This window comes from Elaeis guineensis, chromosome 1 (assembly GCF_000442705.2).
Source record: "Elaeis guineensis isolate ETL-2024a chromosome 1, EG11, whole genome shotgun sequence".
Classification (NCBI taxonomy): Eukaryota; Viridiplantae; Streptophyta; class Magnoliopsida; order Arecales; family Arecaceae; genus Elaeis; species Elaeis guineensis.
In genome coordinates, this window is record NC_025993.2 from 143,390,264 (window position 1) to 143,404,862 (window position 14,599).

General features: G+C 36.2%; 1 protein-coding gene across 8 annotated transcripts in view; it reads left to right on the forward strand.

Moving 5' to 3' along the window:
• The first annotated feature begins 4,469 nt into the window (after nt 1-4,469).
• LOC105039012 (proteasome activator subunit 4) overlaps nt 4,470-14,599 on the forward strand; it is a 63,617-nt gene continuing 53,487 nt past the window's right edge. For 2 of the 8 annotated variants that reach the window (XR_012133905.1, XR_012133906.1), the window contains exons 1-6: nt 4,470-4,823; nt 5,263-5,365; nt 5,490-5,608; nt 7,707-7,829; nt 10,748-10,849; nt 10,943-11,108. Coding sequence is in view for 6 of the 8 variants with exons in the window: in XM_073242574.1 (XP_073098675.1) it covers nt 4,663-4,823; nt 5,263-5,365; nt 5,490-5,608; nt 7,707-7,829; nt 10,748-10,849; nt 10,943-11,108 (774 nt within the window). In the remaining 2 variants the exon portion in view is untranslated. Of the gene's footprint in view, nt 4,824-5,262; nt 5,366-5,489; nt 5,609-7,706; nt 7,830-7,943; nt 8,011-10,586; nt 10,618-10,747; nt 10,850-10,942; nt 11,109-14,599 lie in introns of those variants that run through there. The other 6 variants (XM_073242574.1, XM_073242587.1, XM_010914977.4 and 3 more) reach the window with 6 other exon arrangements.

Genomic DNA, 14,599 nt, shown 5'->3' on the forward strand with positions numbered 1-14,599 from the left:
TCTACTTATAAACTTTATTAATTAATAAAAGGGCAAATTTTATTCCAATCATATTTTTATGTGTCCATGATTTATCTAAAAGATTAACAGATGATAATGTATATTCTCAAGGTGTTGAGAATTTGAGACATATATTATTGATGGTTAATTTCTAAAAGCTTCTGATTGAAAGAACATCATGGAGAATGGTGATCAATCCAATTAGATCGATACATGGATTACCTCCCTTCTGGATAGATGTGTATCGAGTCTGTAGTATGAGGACACTGGGGTGAGAGTGTTGGTAATTGTTAGAGAACAACTTGCACTGAGTATGACCAATATGAGAAACTACTTGGATGTTTGCTCACTCATCAATGATCTTCTCGATGCTGTAGTAGTATGAGTAATATTTTGACCTGCGATTTTTTGACTATTCACAGTGAGGCTATTGTAATTTAACTGCATATAAATTTGGACTCTTAGCTATTTGGATCCTTACGGTATATGTTGGCTACAGTAGATTCAGATTTACTATTAGGAGTAAGATGTACTTAAATAAAATTTATCGATTTTGATAGAAAAGAAGAAATCCCATACAATTCACAAGACTGAATTTGAAAAATCTTTGATCGAAATAAATGTGAATACTGAAAAAAAAATTTCATAAAATTCATAAATGAACTCGAGTTGAACCAATCTGGCATATGACTAACATTGGAATTTGATAAGTTTTTCATAACTTTCATTTAGTCGGGAGTCACGATAGAAGGATTGAATTATATGGTAACTGTATCTAGAGGTTCAATACTTTCATTCTGCTGAGTTATCACTACATACTACTAGGTGCCACTGATGGATTGTGAGACTCATCGAGCATCGTCTTGATGATCGATGATTCTTGATGGACAAAGTTGAAATTATTCCAACCCATCAAAAGAAGTTTCGATAATATTATGATAGAGATCATAGTATATTTCACTGTCAGACATAATAGAACCTATGAGATCACACATAATAGAGATTCTTTTCTGATCAGATAGTTGATTAGTAATTATGAATTGCCATTAGATTTAATTGTCAATATGATTGATGATTGATCTAATATAAAAATTATAATAAAATAATTCACTAAGAGTCAGTGAGTTGTAAGAGGATTACTTAATAATTGGATTGCTAATTGGCTCAATCTGATTGAGCAATGGAGTTTAGATCAAGTCTAATTGAATCAAATTTAATTTAACTTAGTTTGGATTTGATTAGATCAAGTTTAATTGAGTTATGAGATAATCTAATTACAAGGGAGACCAATTCCTGATTTGATTCAATTAATTTCTAATTGGACTAAGATCTTATGAGGAGATTGGGTTCCTAATTAGATTAGATTCTCTTCTCTCTTTGGGTGCAACTAAATCAAATTTGGATTGAAACCAAATTGAAACACCAAGAGATCCAATTGGATCGGGACTCTCTTTCCTTGCACCAACCCCATCTCCATGCAAATATTCCTCATGCCATTCTAGTTTTTGTGTGAGATTTTCTCCATGCCAAAAGCCCTTGTCGCCCTCTTCTCAACGCCCATTTGGTTTGGATGAGATTGATCTGAATTCAAATTCAAATCTGATTTAAATTCAAATTCAAATCTGATTTGAATTCAAGTTCAAATCACATAAGGATTAATCCTTATCTTGAAAGAGTTTGATTTCACCTAAACTCTCTTGGATGCCATTCATAAAAGGGATCCTTCCTTTGGCATTAAAAATAAGATTTTCACCATGAGAAAATTGTGAGAGGGTGTGTGATCATTGTGGGCGTGAGGTTTAGGCATGGAGGGTCCTAGGGTTTTCATCTAGGGCATTGGGTTTTATGAGAGAAGAGAAAAATTCTCTTCTTCTTCCTCCAACTCTTCTTCCTTCAATTTCTCCTTCTCTGAGAGGGTCTGAGAGATCAGAAGGAGGTGTTAAATCAACTATCAGGAGTGGATCTCTGCAAGGGAGCTAGCATCCTGGAGAGATCAATGAACCTCTGATCAAATTAAAGGCTTCATGTGGATACTTGTAGAGGGCAGACACATATGCAGCTCGAAGAATCAAGACATCTACGATCATCAGCTTCGGTATAGATTGACCCACATAAAGGTATGGAGATTGGATCTCCTCTTCCCTTGATAGATTAGATCTTAGATCAGATTTTAGATTTACATGGTATGTTTATGTCATAGATCCTTTGTAGGTAGTTTACATATTAGATCTGATGCATGCTTAGATTAAATTGTTTAATCTAGATCTTTTTCATTGCATTAATTCAAAAATTTTTTGAAATACATACATGAAACCACCGAATCCAACAAGAGTGATGTTTCATCTTGTTCAAATAGGGGGCACTGCATTGCACAACAAATTTTAAGATATTTAGAAAATCAATTGATTCTTTCTTTCATGTTCATAATATCCTTGAAGAGAGACAATAGATGAAAAGTGCTGCATTAGAGAGATATCAGAATGAAAACTTCAAGTTCAAAATAATTCAATAAATAATACATGATTTCATTTCACAGTTACATAAGTTATAACAAATGATACATGTGCTTAAAACAGACTACATAATCCTAAATACAAACAAATAAAAAAGATCAAACATCATCGGGCAAAGAATCATGTACTGCAATCAGAAGTCGGGGCCTAAGCATCTGCTAGAGGGTCCTATTGTGGCAGAGGGAAACGATGATAAAACTGCTATGTGAACTGATCAAACCATGCGAATCCCTCATCCAAACATCTCGTTAGAGATATCTCGAGTGCATCTATTCGAGCAGGCTGCTCATCAAATTATGTAGACTAGCCAGGTTGAGTGGCAAAGATAGACTGTGTAGTTTGAGTACGATGCCTAAGCTGGTCTCTATCAGCAGGCTTATCTACATCTGTACTATCACTTTCTTCTTCATCCATATGAGTTATACACCTTCATATCCTATTAGTAAATATATACCTCATACGCCTCAAAGATAAGTGATTGTAAATATTAGTAGTTCTAAGCTTAATAATTTCATCATCATCACTGATAGAAACATTAAATATCTTGAAGATAGCAGTCATGACAACTTCATAGGGTAAACAAAATTTTACACTTTAAAAGCATTCATTCATATAATGCATGATCATGTATAGCAAATTAATCCTACCACCCGAAAGCATCATTTGCAGGAGATAGACATCTGAGAATTATATATAATCTCTATGACCTCCTCTAGATATAAAATTAAATATAAAAACATGATGAATGAGTCGATTCAACAAAAACAATACATGTGCACTAGGTTTAGTGGTACCAACTAAACTATTGTCCTCATAAACATTTTTGGCAGAGGCAAGATATTTTAAAACTCGATGATTCTAACAAGTGATATTAAAATATTCATCACCATCTAACAGAATGCTTAATATTTGACTAAGCATATTTAAGTCAAACTCAATAATCTTTCTTTTGACATAAGATGAAATAGAACAATTTGATCTGTCAAAACTAAAATTACTATAAAAAAACTTCACTAGAATAAAATAAGTTGGCTTGTTAAGAGTAATCATTGATAATCAATCCATTCTTTTAAATAAAAATTTGATTTGAAAATCACTAAAACGATCTAGATTTTTGCGATAAAAATTAGATATAAAATTTTTTCTACATTCATTATTCAAAAATAAATCTTCTTCATACCTATGTGAAGGTTATTTTTCTTTTTCTACTCAAATTTTTTTGCTTTCAACATACCATCTCTTTTTGAAGCTATTGGGTCGATTTGTAGGATGGGAGAGGATTAAAATTTAAAGTGGGGACGAGAGTTTGTTGGTGAGGATAAATTAGAATAGGTTGAAAGATTTGTACTTGTAAGTTCTGAAATTGCATCCTCAACTTGTGATTCTATTCAAATTTGAATCTATGGTCCTTCTACACTGAAATCACATGTTTATGACGGGATTTTTTGAAATTGCATTTGGAGATCTTTAGTTGGCTAGCCATGTCAATTTGAAATCGTGGGTTCAAAATACATCCGATCAAATGCTTCTATCGTATCTTAAAAAATAAATTTGAAATACGAATAGACTTGAAAATAAATATTTAAAAAAAAAATCCAACTTTTGTTGATTGATACGTAGCCAACTTACCCTCATCTTTTGTCTGTTTATGGATAAATGTTATCTGTAAACAATAATTTAATAATTTTATTTTTTTTAATTTGAGCATAAGAATGCGGATAAGTTGGTGGGCTGGAGATGTTTTTTTTTTTTTGATAGTGAATTTTTCGCTGGTACTTTTTACCCCTATCGCGAGCCTAGGTCGCACTATATTCCCGGTTACCTCCTACCAACCTCCCCTAACGGACGGACCATATAATCGACGCAATAAGAAAACAATAAACCACGTGACTTTGTTGACCTTTCCGATTCGCGCTGCAACTCACCCTTCGCAACCCGACCGTGTTGCTACAAGCAGTCAAGCCTGCGTGCCTCTCAGTCGGCCAAAGGTGAAAGGTGAAACGAGCGAAATCGCTTCTCACCTTGGGGACGAAGACAGTGGAGAGCAGTATAAATACCTGACCGGTCCCCGGCGCACGAAATCAAGAAGCCCCCTTACCTCGAGCAAGAAGCTCACGGCGAGAGAGAAGAGAGCGAGGGAAGGGGAGGAATGCATCTCTACAACGCATGGCTTCCGGCGCCAGTGGCAGAGGAGACGAAGAGGGAGGCGGAGTCCTTCGCGGCCGTGGTGAGATCCGTGAAGGAATCGTGGCGGCCGGATGATCCCGACTCCGTCTACTCCACCCTCGAGTGGATCTCCGTCATCGACCTGTGAGTCGATCCTTTGTCTACTCTCTTTCTTCTCTCCTCTGCTCTTCCCCTCGTTTCTCGATTTATCGCTGTTCTTGATTTCTTGGGTTTATATCGCTTGAGTGTGCTTGTTGTGCTTTCTTTGATTGTTTTCTGTCGTCTTTGAAGCTTCGAATTGATAAATTTGGTTAATATTGAGCTCGGTGCTGGTTTTCCTGACAGCCACCTCGTACTAAATGCTATAGATTGGTTTTTCTTTTTTTGGATGATTTGATGACGTTGGATTTCGTAGTTTCAATTTTCAAGTTCTAGTTCGTTTCTTGGTGTTTTAATTGTTCTTGACTCAAGTTTTGTTTTTCATGGAATGTGAGGGCGGACCCCCTCGTTGTTTTGCTCTATCACTTCATCTTTCTTTTTTCCTTCTGTTTATCACACCTTTTGTTTTTCTAAACTTTTCTAGTTTCTTAAAAGCAAAAAGTGAAGTTTCTCCGGCAGATGTAAAGGAGATTGTGGAGTTTGGTTTGGACGTGTTTCATGCATCAGAGAACAAGCTTTATGCTCAGGTAAGCATGACACTTATGCCATTAATATGGATGGGATCATGGGATTCAACTGGTATGTTCTGCTTTTGATGAAATTTTGCTTTATTCTTGTAGTGTGATTCTGAATTTCATTTATGTTATTTAGGTTAGATGGGGAAGTATCTTAGTCAAGCTTCTGAGGAACCATGGAAAGAAATTGAAGAAGTCAATTAGCATTCAGTGGAGACCTTTTTATGACACTTTGATGCGTACGCACTTTAAAAGGTGATTTTTTCCTGTTTAACCCTCCGGTCCTACTGCTTCGTATCCTCAAAGCAAACACATCATCAAAGCTGTTCATGTATATTGTGCAGCATGCTCACATCTTTTAGTTCTATAAGTCACTGTCAACTTAGTAACGGAGGCATTTAACTGTTCCAGTTTGTTCAGATTGTCATGGTGTATTCTTATGTGGTTCATTGTCTAGGAGTAAGTCATTCTTGCATTTTTTTTTTTGACTTTGAATTCAAGTGCCCTATAATATATATTTGTGAATCCTCATGTCTATTCATCTCTCTCGTTTAGCTGATGATCATGACTATCACTTAGATGAAACATTACTTGTATGTGGTATTGGGAAATTGAGAAATTTAAAGTAACCTTCTCCTGGAATCAATAGATCTAATTAGATAAAAAGGAACGACAGTGTAGTCAAGAAGCACAATGGAAGATCTTTGGGCCATGATCATCAGAGTATGGAAAAATAAAATAGCCTCCTTAAATGCATGAGTAATAAAAAATAAAAACTATAACAGGCATTGAGACTAATTCATGTATGCAATTTATGAAAAGTTTGTGAGAATTTCTTAAGTCTTTATGGGGCTTGATTGTCTTGAGTGAATTTAATATATCTCCAAACAGTCTTCTTTCATTGCAAGCTGGTGAATTCTGGAAAACATACTGCACTGAGGCTATGCTAACATGATTCACACTTGTCACATTTTAAAGTGTACATATTGACCTGCTGTAATTTGGCCAAACTTATCTAGAAATTCTATTTGTTTTGTAAGTTTAACTGCTGTATGTTATTTTATGTTGGTTTATAATTTGAAGTTATTAACATATAAAGTATTTCTTTGCTATATGGAACACTGGTTACTAGGGAGAGGATTGAATCAATTGTTTTTGTGTCACAGGAATGAAATGTATAATCTCAAAGGTCCAAATACTCATTTTTCCATTGACAAAGAGCCATCAAAAAAATTCTATATTAGAAAAATAGTAGGATTTCCTAGTGTACCATGGTGTAGTGTCAGCTGTACACCTTACAATGTTCCATAATTTTGTGTTGATGTTCTCAAGTGTCAACATGATACAACATGTGATTGATAGTGCATGAAATCTTATCCAATATCAGTGTAGTGATTCTCTTCATTATGATGATCCAAATGTGATGCAACTTTTTGATTAAGGGAAAACATACAATACATTATCACAAGAATTCTTAGACTATTTTAAGAATTTTTATATATTTTTAATTGTTTCAAATTAGACTTAGTTATGTATGGGTGAGCTTTCGCACAACGGTAAGGTTAATCCATTGTGACATCGGTGTCATGGGTTTGAAACATATAAACAACCTCTTTGTATGCGGAAGTAGGGCTGCATACATCTTACCCTTCCTTGACCCTGCAATGACTGAAGCCATGCATTGGGCTGCCCTATGCCACATTAGATTTAGGTATATGCTATTGTTGTTTGGAGGTGTTATTTAATTAAGACACATAATTTGCACAGTGAGAAGGTATTTTAGCATGTAATTTTCCCACGGTAAATCTAACATTGTGCATAAAATGTGGCTTCTCCTCTCTTAGTCTGGACTCTTTACAAGTCTAAGGAAACTTTAGTTTTGGAGGTTACTTCTTGGATGCTTGTTAAATTTGCTCAACTGTCTCGTGATCCACCAACTTGGTGTCTAGATTTAGTGACAGGTCCTTTTCACATCCAGAGCCATTTCAGTTAGGAACTTGAGACCGCTTAGAGGGTTAATATCAGGTTAAGATTTGGTTATAGAATTATGTAGTCATAACAATTCTCATGTGAATGCAATCCAAATGGTTTAATGTACATAGTGACTTTATTCTTTGAATGAACTTTGCTGTATTGGCAAAATCAAATTGCAGAAATCATGAATATAAGGTTCTTTTAGTACTTATCTGAAGCTTTGCCTTTGTGTCATCATTTTCTTTCATTGTCGACTTGTGAATTTCTTGCATGACCTACTGTTTTAAGGATGTAGCTGGTCTTTATTATGGTGGAATTATCTTGCTAACTGAATTTTTGGTTCAAAAAAAAAGAACTTGAGTGTGTTTATGTTAAGCAGAAATACCGGCCCTGAGGGATGGAGATTGAGACAGCAGCATTTTGAAACTGTCACGTGCCTTATCCGGTCCTGCCAGAAGTTCTTTCCTGCAGGTTCTGCTTCTGAAATATGGTCAGAGTTCAGGTATCTGCGTTTTTCTTCATTGATTTTAAGTTTATTGTCATGCATGGTTTGGTGGTTGGGAATTTTCTTATCAATCAGAAACATCACAGATTCACAGTCAATGTTATTGCTGGGCTGGCCTTTGATAATGAAAGAGAGAACAGAACTAGTTATTGCCTCACCCTGCTGGTATGAAATCCAGGTGGGGTGGTTCTTTTGGACAAAAAACATGCTACAACTTATTAAGTTTTTTTCGCAAGTGTAGCGCATCCATATTCTTTGTTTCCGGAAATATGAATTTGATGAAAAAACTTGTTAGCATTCTTATGTTTAGGAGTTCCTGATACCGGTGTTATTGCCGTAGGTCGATGAAAGGTTACAGTAGGATCAGTTGCCACTTTAAGTGGAAGGTAGATGGTTAGGCATATGGCATCAAAAACTAGTAAGCACAACAGAAAATCTCGAAAGACCAACAAACTCCAGAAAGAATCGAATTAGAACCTTTAGGTTGTGAGAGGTTAGCTTTAATCAACATAATGCTGCAAACTAGGTTCTCGTTTGTTTTTGGTGAACCCTGGGGTTTTGGAACATTTATCAATGTTGGTTCTGGAAAATTCTCTGGTGAAATATCTGAGTTTTACTCTGATTGTGACGGCTGAATTAACATAAATAACAACACCAGCAGGGGAATTCCTATTAACTTTGCTTGCAACAGCCAATCATCAGAATTAATTATGATCAAAGCAGGATCTAGATCTGGGGTAAAATCACCCGACATGCTAGATGCAAGATATCTATCTTGAGGACTCATAAGATAAATGAATTTCTATTGGTGAACAATGGATTAAAGCTAGAACTATAAGGCATGCTAGATGCAAAATATCTATCTTGAGGACTTATAAGATAAATGAATTTATCTAGATCTTGGAGAAAATCACCCAGCATGCTAGACGCAAGATATCTATTGTCAGGACTCATAAGATAAATGAATTTATATTAGTGAACAACGAATTAAGGGCAATTGTTGAGTTGTAGTGGCTGGAATTATAAGGCATGCTAGATGCTTGATATCTACCTTGAGGACTCATAAGATAGATCAATTTATATTGGTGGACAACAGACTAAAGGCATTTGTTGACTTGTAGTGGCTACAATTATAAGCAGTGGTGAAGTTGTAGTGGCTATCTTATTAGGCAATCAATAGACTAATTATTTATTGTTTGTGGCAGGTTACAAAGACTAGATACTTTATTACACTATTCCCATGTTAAATAGCTGTATTTGCTTGAGTGCCTTGGTTTTTTTATCATAATATGAAGTGCATTGCATGGTTTGAAGCAATGGTCAATTGATCATCAAGAAAGAAGGATCTAACTCATCGCAATGTCATGTGGAATGTGAATGTGGAGAACCCTTAAAATCTTTGAACTTGGATTACCCTTAGAATCTTTAGGAGGAAGAGAATATCAAATATAGAAGGAGAAGAATAGGAAGAGGGTCAAGAGGAGGAGAAAAAAAATTGTGGAGTAGACCATGATATATATATATATGTGTGTGTGTGTGTGCGTGTGTTGTGTGTGTGTGTGTGTGTGTGTGTGTATTATTAAATCTCATAATTGTTAGATCTCAAAAGAATCAATCTGCTTGCAACCCTTATGATCGCTTTTTAAATAGATTACCAATAATAGTAACCTTAGAGATTTTCTAATCTAGACCGTATATCCAACTTCTAACTAAACAATGCCTAGTGGATGATTAATGTCACATAAATTGGAGCAAATTTGCCACTATGTTACAGTTGAAGTCTTTAGCCAGTCTTGGTTCTCAAAGCAAGTGAATTTGACCAAGGGCTGAAAATATCAACTTTATTATTGTAGATCTTGAAGGGATCTTTCCAACTAGCCTGAGCTCAACTGATGTATATGTAGAAACCAGATGTTCTAGAATCTTGCTAATTTTTGTTGACTGCAGCAGATTCTAACCATTTGCTCTGGTGGGCCCTCAAATCTGTGTTACATCATAATGTTAACTATGTGGCTTGTGTTCAGGAACTTGAGTTGCTGTGGAAAAAATAATACTAAATGTCCTTTCCAACAACCAAAGAAATACAAGGCTGTGATGAAAATACTAGAATTCCAATTAAGGAAATCAATTATGGGTCCCCTGTGGATGATTCTCATGCAGTAGATGATTAAATATATGTGGCAGTGGGTCAGCTAGACTTCTACTAGGTGTGGCAGTTCAGCATTGGACTGACACAAGTCCAACCCAACCTGCCAGTATGTTGGACAAGGCTGAACGAACACTGGTAGTGGGTCAGTTTACTGGACATAAACCCAAAGTCATTTACCCAACTGGGCCAGCCGAACTTTGGGCTGATTACTAGGAACATAAAAGAAAGTCAGATAACTAACATGGCTAGGTCCACATTAATGTGATGCATAATTGACCTATGAGCCCTTGTTTCAACATTTAGAAGAATGATTTGAGCAAGCATCTTTTTGGTTCAAGAGGTGTCAGCAGTCCCCATCAGCAGTGTTTACCTTTGTTTGTTGATTAGCAATGAGTAAATATTTCATATACCTCTCTTCAAATCTGTATTTTGTAGAGTTAGATCGACAGTCATTTATCATGCCATTCACTTAATGATAAAGTGGTTGCTTCATGTTATTCAGTTGATCAGTGTTGAAATTTCATTTTACTTTACCTCCCCTTTCCATGTGTGATTAATTAGTGTTCCAGAGGTTGGCTCTAATAATGTTGTCTTTTCATCATTAGAAGTTAGATCTATGCAGACAAACAACACCAGGTATCTGCAGAAATTACAAGTTGCAATCAATTGTGGAGATTCTACTTGAATTTGAACATTATTAAGCTGTAATCCTGCTCACTAGCTTTCATGTTGGTTGCACTTCTCTGTGTCACTTAAAAATGAGCAGGGCTTTAATGGAAAATCCATGGCATAATTCAACCTTCGAAGGTGCTGGATTTGTGAGACTGTTTCTACCTATGAACTTGGAGAATCGGAACTACTTTACGAGGTACATAAGAAACATATATAACAGCTAGATAATGTACTTTTCTCCACCATCTGCAAGTATTTGTTTGCCTTCCATTGTTATTTCTGGTTGCAGCGATTGGCTTAAGCAGTGTCTTGATCTCTGGGATTCTGTACCAAATTGCCAATTTTGGGATATTCAGTGGGCTTCTGTCATTGCACGTTGTATAAAGAGTTGCAAGTCAATTGATTGGGAAGGTTCTTTGCCAGCACTTTTTACACGATTCTTAAACATGTTTGAGGTGAGGGAAAATGTTTTCCTGATGACTTGGTGGCATACTAGCTTAGATAGGCCATAGCAAAAAAAAAAAAAGAAAAGAAAAAGACTCTGCCTAACTGGTCAGCCTTTTAACATGATTTTTAGTTGATTTGCTTCTTTGTGTAGTATCTGAGACAACATAAAGGGTATCCTAGTGCACGAGACTCCCTCCGTTACAGAGTATGGGGTGGATCAGATGCACGCGGCCTTAACCCTCATGTGGAGAGGTTGTTTTGGTGTATCAGTTTCATGACATCCAAGTCACAGTGGAGCAATCTTATTATTGTGCCAAGGCCTATCTTTATGTAGTTTCTGAGACACTAAAGAAACTAAAAGGAAACAATGGCTAAACTTAAAATGCCATTTTAATAAGATGGCGAACTTGATTGCTATCAAAAAACTAGTGGTGCATGTCGACAACTGTGATCTGAAATTTGTGGAGGGTAAAGCATATCTTAATTCATTGTGATGCAAGATCATTGTTGTAGCTTTTGTATGTAGACATGGGTTGTAAGGTCTATATGTGAGTACTATTTTTTGTTGTTATTCCTAGAGCTCTAGAAGCTTTAGGATTTCTTCAATTAGGTGCCAATCTTCTAATTTAGCTATAGCCAATACTCCAGTATACTCTAATTTGAAATCCATGATTCTGCATTACTTCAAGATATTCTCATGAATGAGATCAAGGATTTAAGGGCTAATCCATACTTGCCAGTATATGCCTTACTGAAATGAAACCAACATCTAGCACCATCTGGTTCTAGTTCCTAGGTGAATCACTGTGCAACATGTGCCATGCCACCCAATGACTGGCACAAGTATTAGTGACGGTTTTTGAATCCTTTGATGAGATAGGGCTCTTGTCATGTATTCCATACTAAGATCAGATGTTGGTTATCAACAAGATCAATTCACCTAAGTTTTGAATCTTTTACCTTGCCTTCCAACTTCATTTGTTCAGGAAACTATTAGGGCTGTAAATGGGTTGGGTCAAATCATGACCTAACCTGATTAGAACCAACCCTGATCCATATTTGAAGACCCATGGGTTGGGTCAGGTTCAAAAATTGGACCCAATCTAAAACATGGGTCGCATTTGGGTGTTATACTTTTCAACTTGACTTGACCCAACCCAGCCCGTATATCATCCATGACTTATCTGGGTCAACAAAAGATGGGCCTGACCTGATCTGATCCGGATTTGGCCTGGCTCAAAAAATCGAGCCATATAAACCTCCTCCTTCATTCTAAATATCTTTGCCAATTCATTGAACAAACTCTGATTTAAACTAATTCCACACTTTTCATCTCAATAACCAGATCTCCTCTCATCTATTTTCACTTAATTATATTTAAATATTCATATTTCATTGTCTGTTTTGTTGAATTTTTATTTCTAATGCTCTCAAGTATATAAATATATATTTTAACAATTGTAATTTGTATATCATAATGAAATTCAATTTTAAGCTATTTCTTTTACTTCTATTTAAATTTTTTTAGTGATTTTATATTTAATTATCAATTGTTAAATTTTAGCTATAAAAAATAGTTGGATGCTTGATTTGGACTACAAACTTGACCTGACCCGAGCCGGTCCCAACCCAAAGCCGAACATTTCAGGATGGGTCCGAGTCATACTTTACCCTGACCTGATCTGAATAAACTGTTGGGTCTAAAATCCTTTTCATCGACCCAACTCAATGAACTAATTGGTTAGTTCGAGGTCCAAAACCATGAGCCAAATATGAAATAGGGTCTGGTTGGGGTCAAGCATGCTCGGCCCGACCCGATCCTTTTGCAGCCATAAAAGCTATTACTTCATATTTGTGTACATTTAATGTCTCCTTTAGAGTTCTAAAAGTTAAATGCTTTAAATAAGTTTAGAATAACAGGGAAGAACCCTTCATTGAAGTTCAAATTTCCTTTTAGAAAGAATTCTTCATGATCCCCAAGAGAATGAAATCCTCAAGAAGTGCTAGAAGAAATCTGAAATGTTAATGGAAGTTCGTATGAAGCCAACTGTCTTGTAGATTGCTGTCCTTGATGAAGCTCTCATAGATGATGAGAATTTCCAAGGCCAATTTGATAAAAGAACTAAGGCAACTTTGCATCAATGGATGTTTCTTAGGATCGAGGTTTGCAGACTAAGTACTGAACTGTATATTGGTAGAAGACTAGTACAGCATGTTATTGATACCATATTGCACCCTACCAACTTGTATTGATACACAAAAAAGCTATTTTTTATTTTTTATTTTCGAAGTTTTAAGCTTTCTTTATTTACTTTTGATTGAAAAATATGGTTTTTTGAGTTTGTTTTTGATGTTTATATATAATAAACTTTAATTCTTTTTATTGCATGTCAAAGAAATAGCGTGACTATATGATGCATGTTAGATAGTTATAATACTAAACATGGAAAATTCTTATATTAGAAATTGGAAATGCAACATCCATGCATTTGTCCAATTCCAAGTCGAGTGTCTATGTCCATCATACATGTTTGGGTTACGTTCATAGTCAAGCCCTGGACTTGACTCCAGTCTTGATATTGGGGTAGGTTGTTTGTACTGGACAACCATGTTGATAGTACTGTTTTGTCACATACAACATTAGAAATTGGAAAAAAGGGACCAAGCAAGGTTTGACCCACAGTTTGACAGAGACTGAAGAGCATAATGCCTGCTTGAACATGAAGGCTCAAAGGGCAAGCATCTATATGGGTAAAACCCAGCATGGGAGGATATGATCCAGTAGAGAATGATGATCCTAAGAATTGGGAAGGGGGTGGGGGGGAATCTTGATACATCCAAGATTTCTACTTGACACACTATTTATTAGCTAAATTGGTTGTGTGTACCCCCTCCTGTGTGCTGTGGTGCCCTCCCTTGCCCTATGCCCATGGTCGCTATCCTGTCTCCCATACTCAAATGGGGACTCACCAGTGAATGGAGTAAGCAAAATGAACTGCATGACACCCCCTCCAATGTCCACTTCTTGTACCTTGTTCATTGAATCCGTCGTCACTTAAAGAGCCATTATTATCATTGCTTATATTATGAGGTGACCTAGGTAATCCCTCATTGCAGGGCTCAATATTCTCAGAGTCACTATAAATTGGCTTCTCCACTCTCTCCAATGGCTCTGCCTTCTTCTTTTTTTGCTTTTGCTTTTGTTTCCCTCTCTTTTCCTCATCTCTTTCTTCACTCCTACATTGCTTATTTGTGTAACAGGAGGAAAGGGTGTGGTGTCCATTTCTTCCTCAATTATTGAGAATGAGGGGTTAATAGGGCCTGTGCCAAGCTTTTACTAGGCTGAACCGCTTGGAGCCACTTGGTTTTGAGTGGTTTAGCTTGGTAAGTACTGATTAACACTTGTTTGGGCCCCATGCTGTATTGAGACCATGAACCATCCCATTTTGTGGTCGTTATGCTATCATACCAACCAAACCAGGCAATTTGGCCTGATATT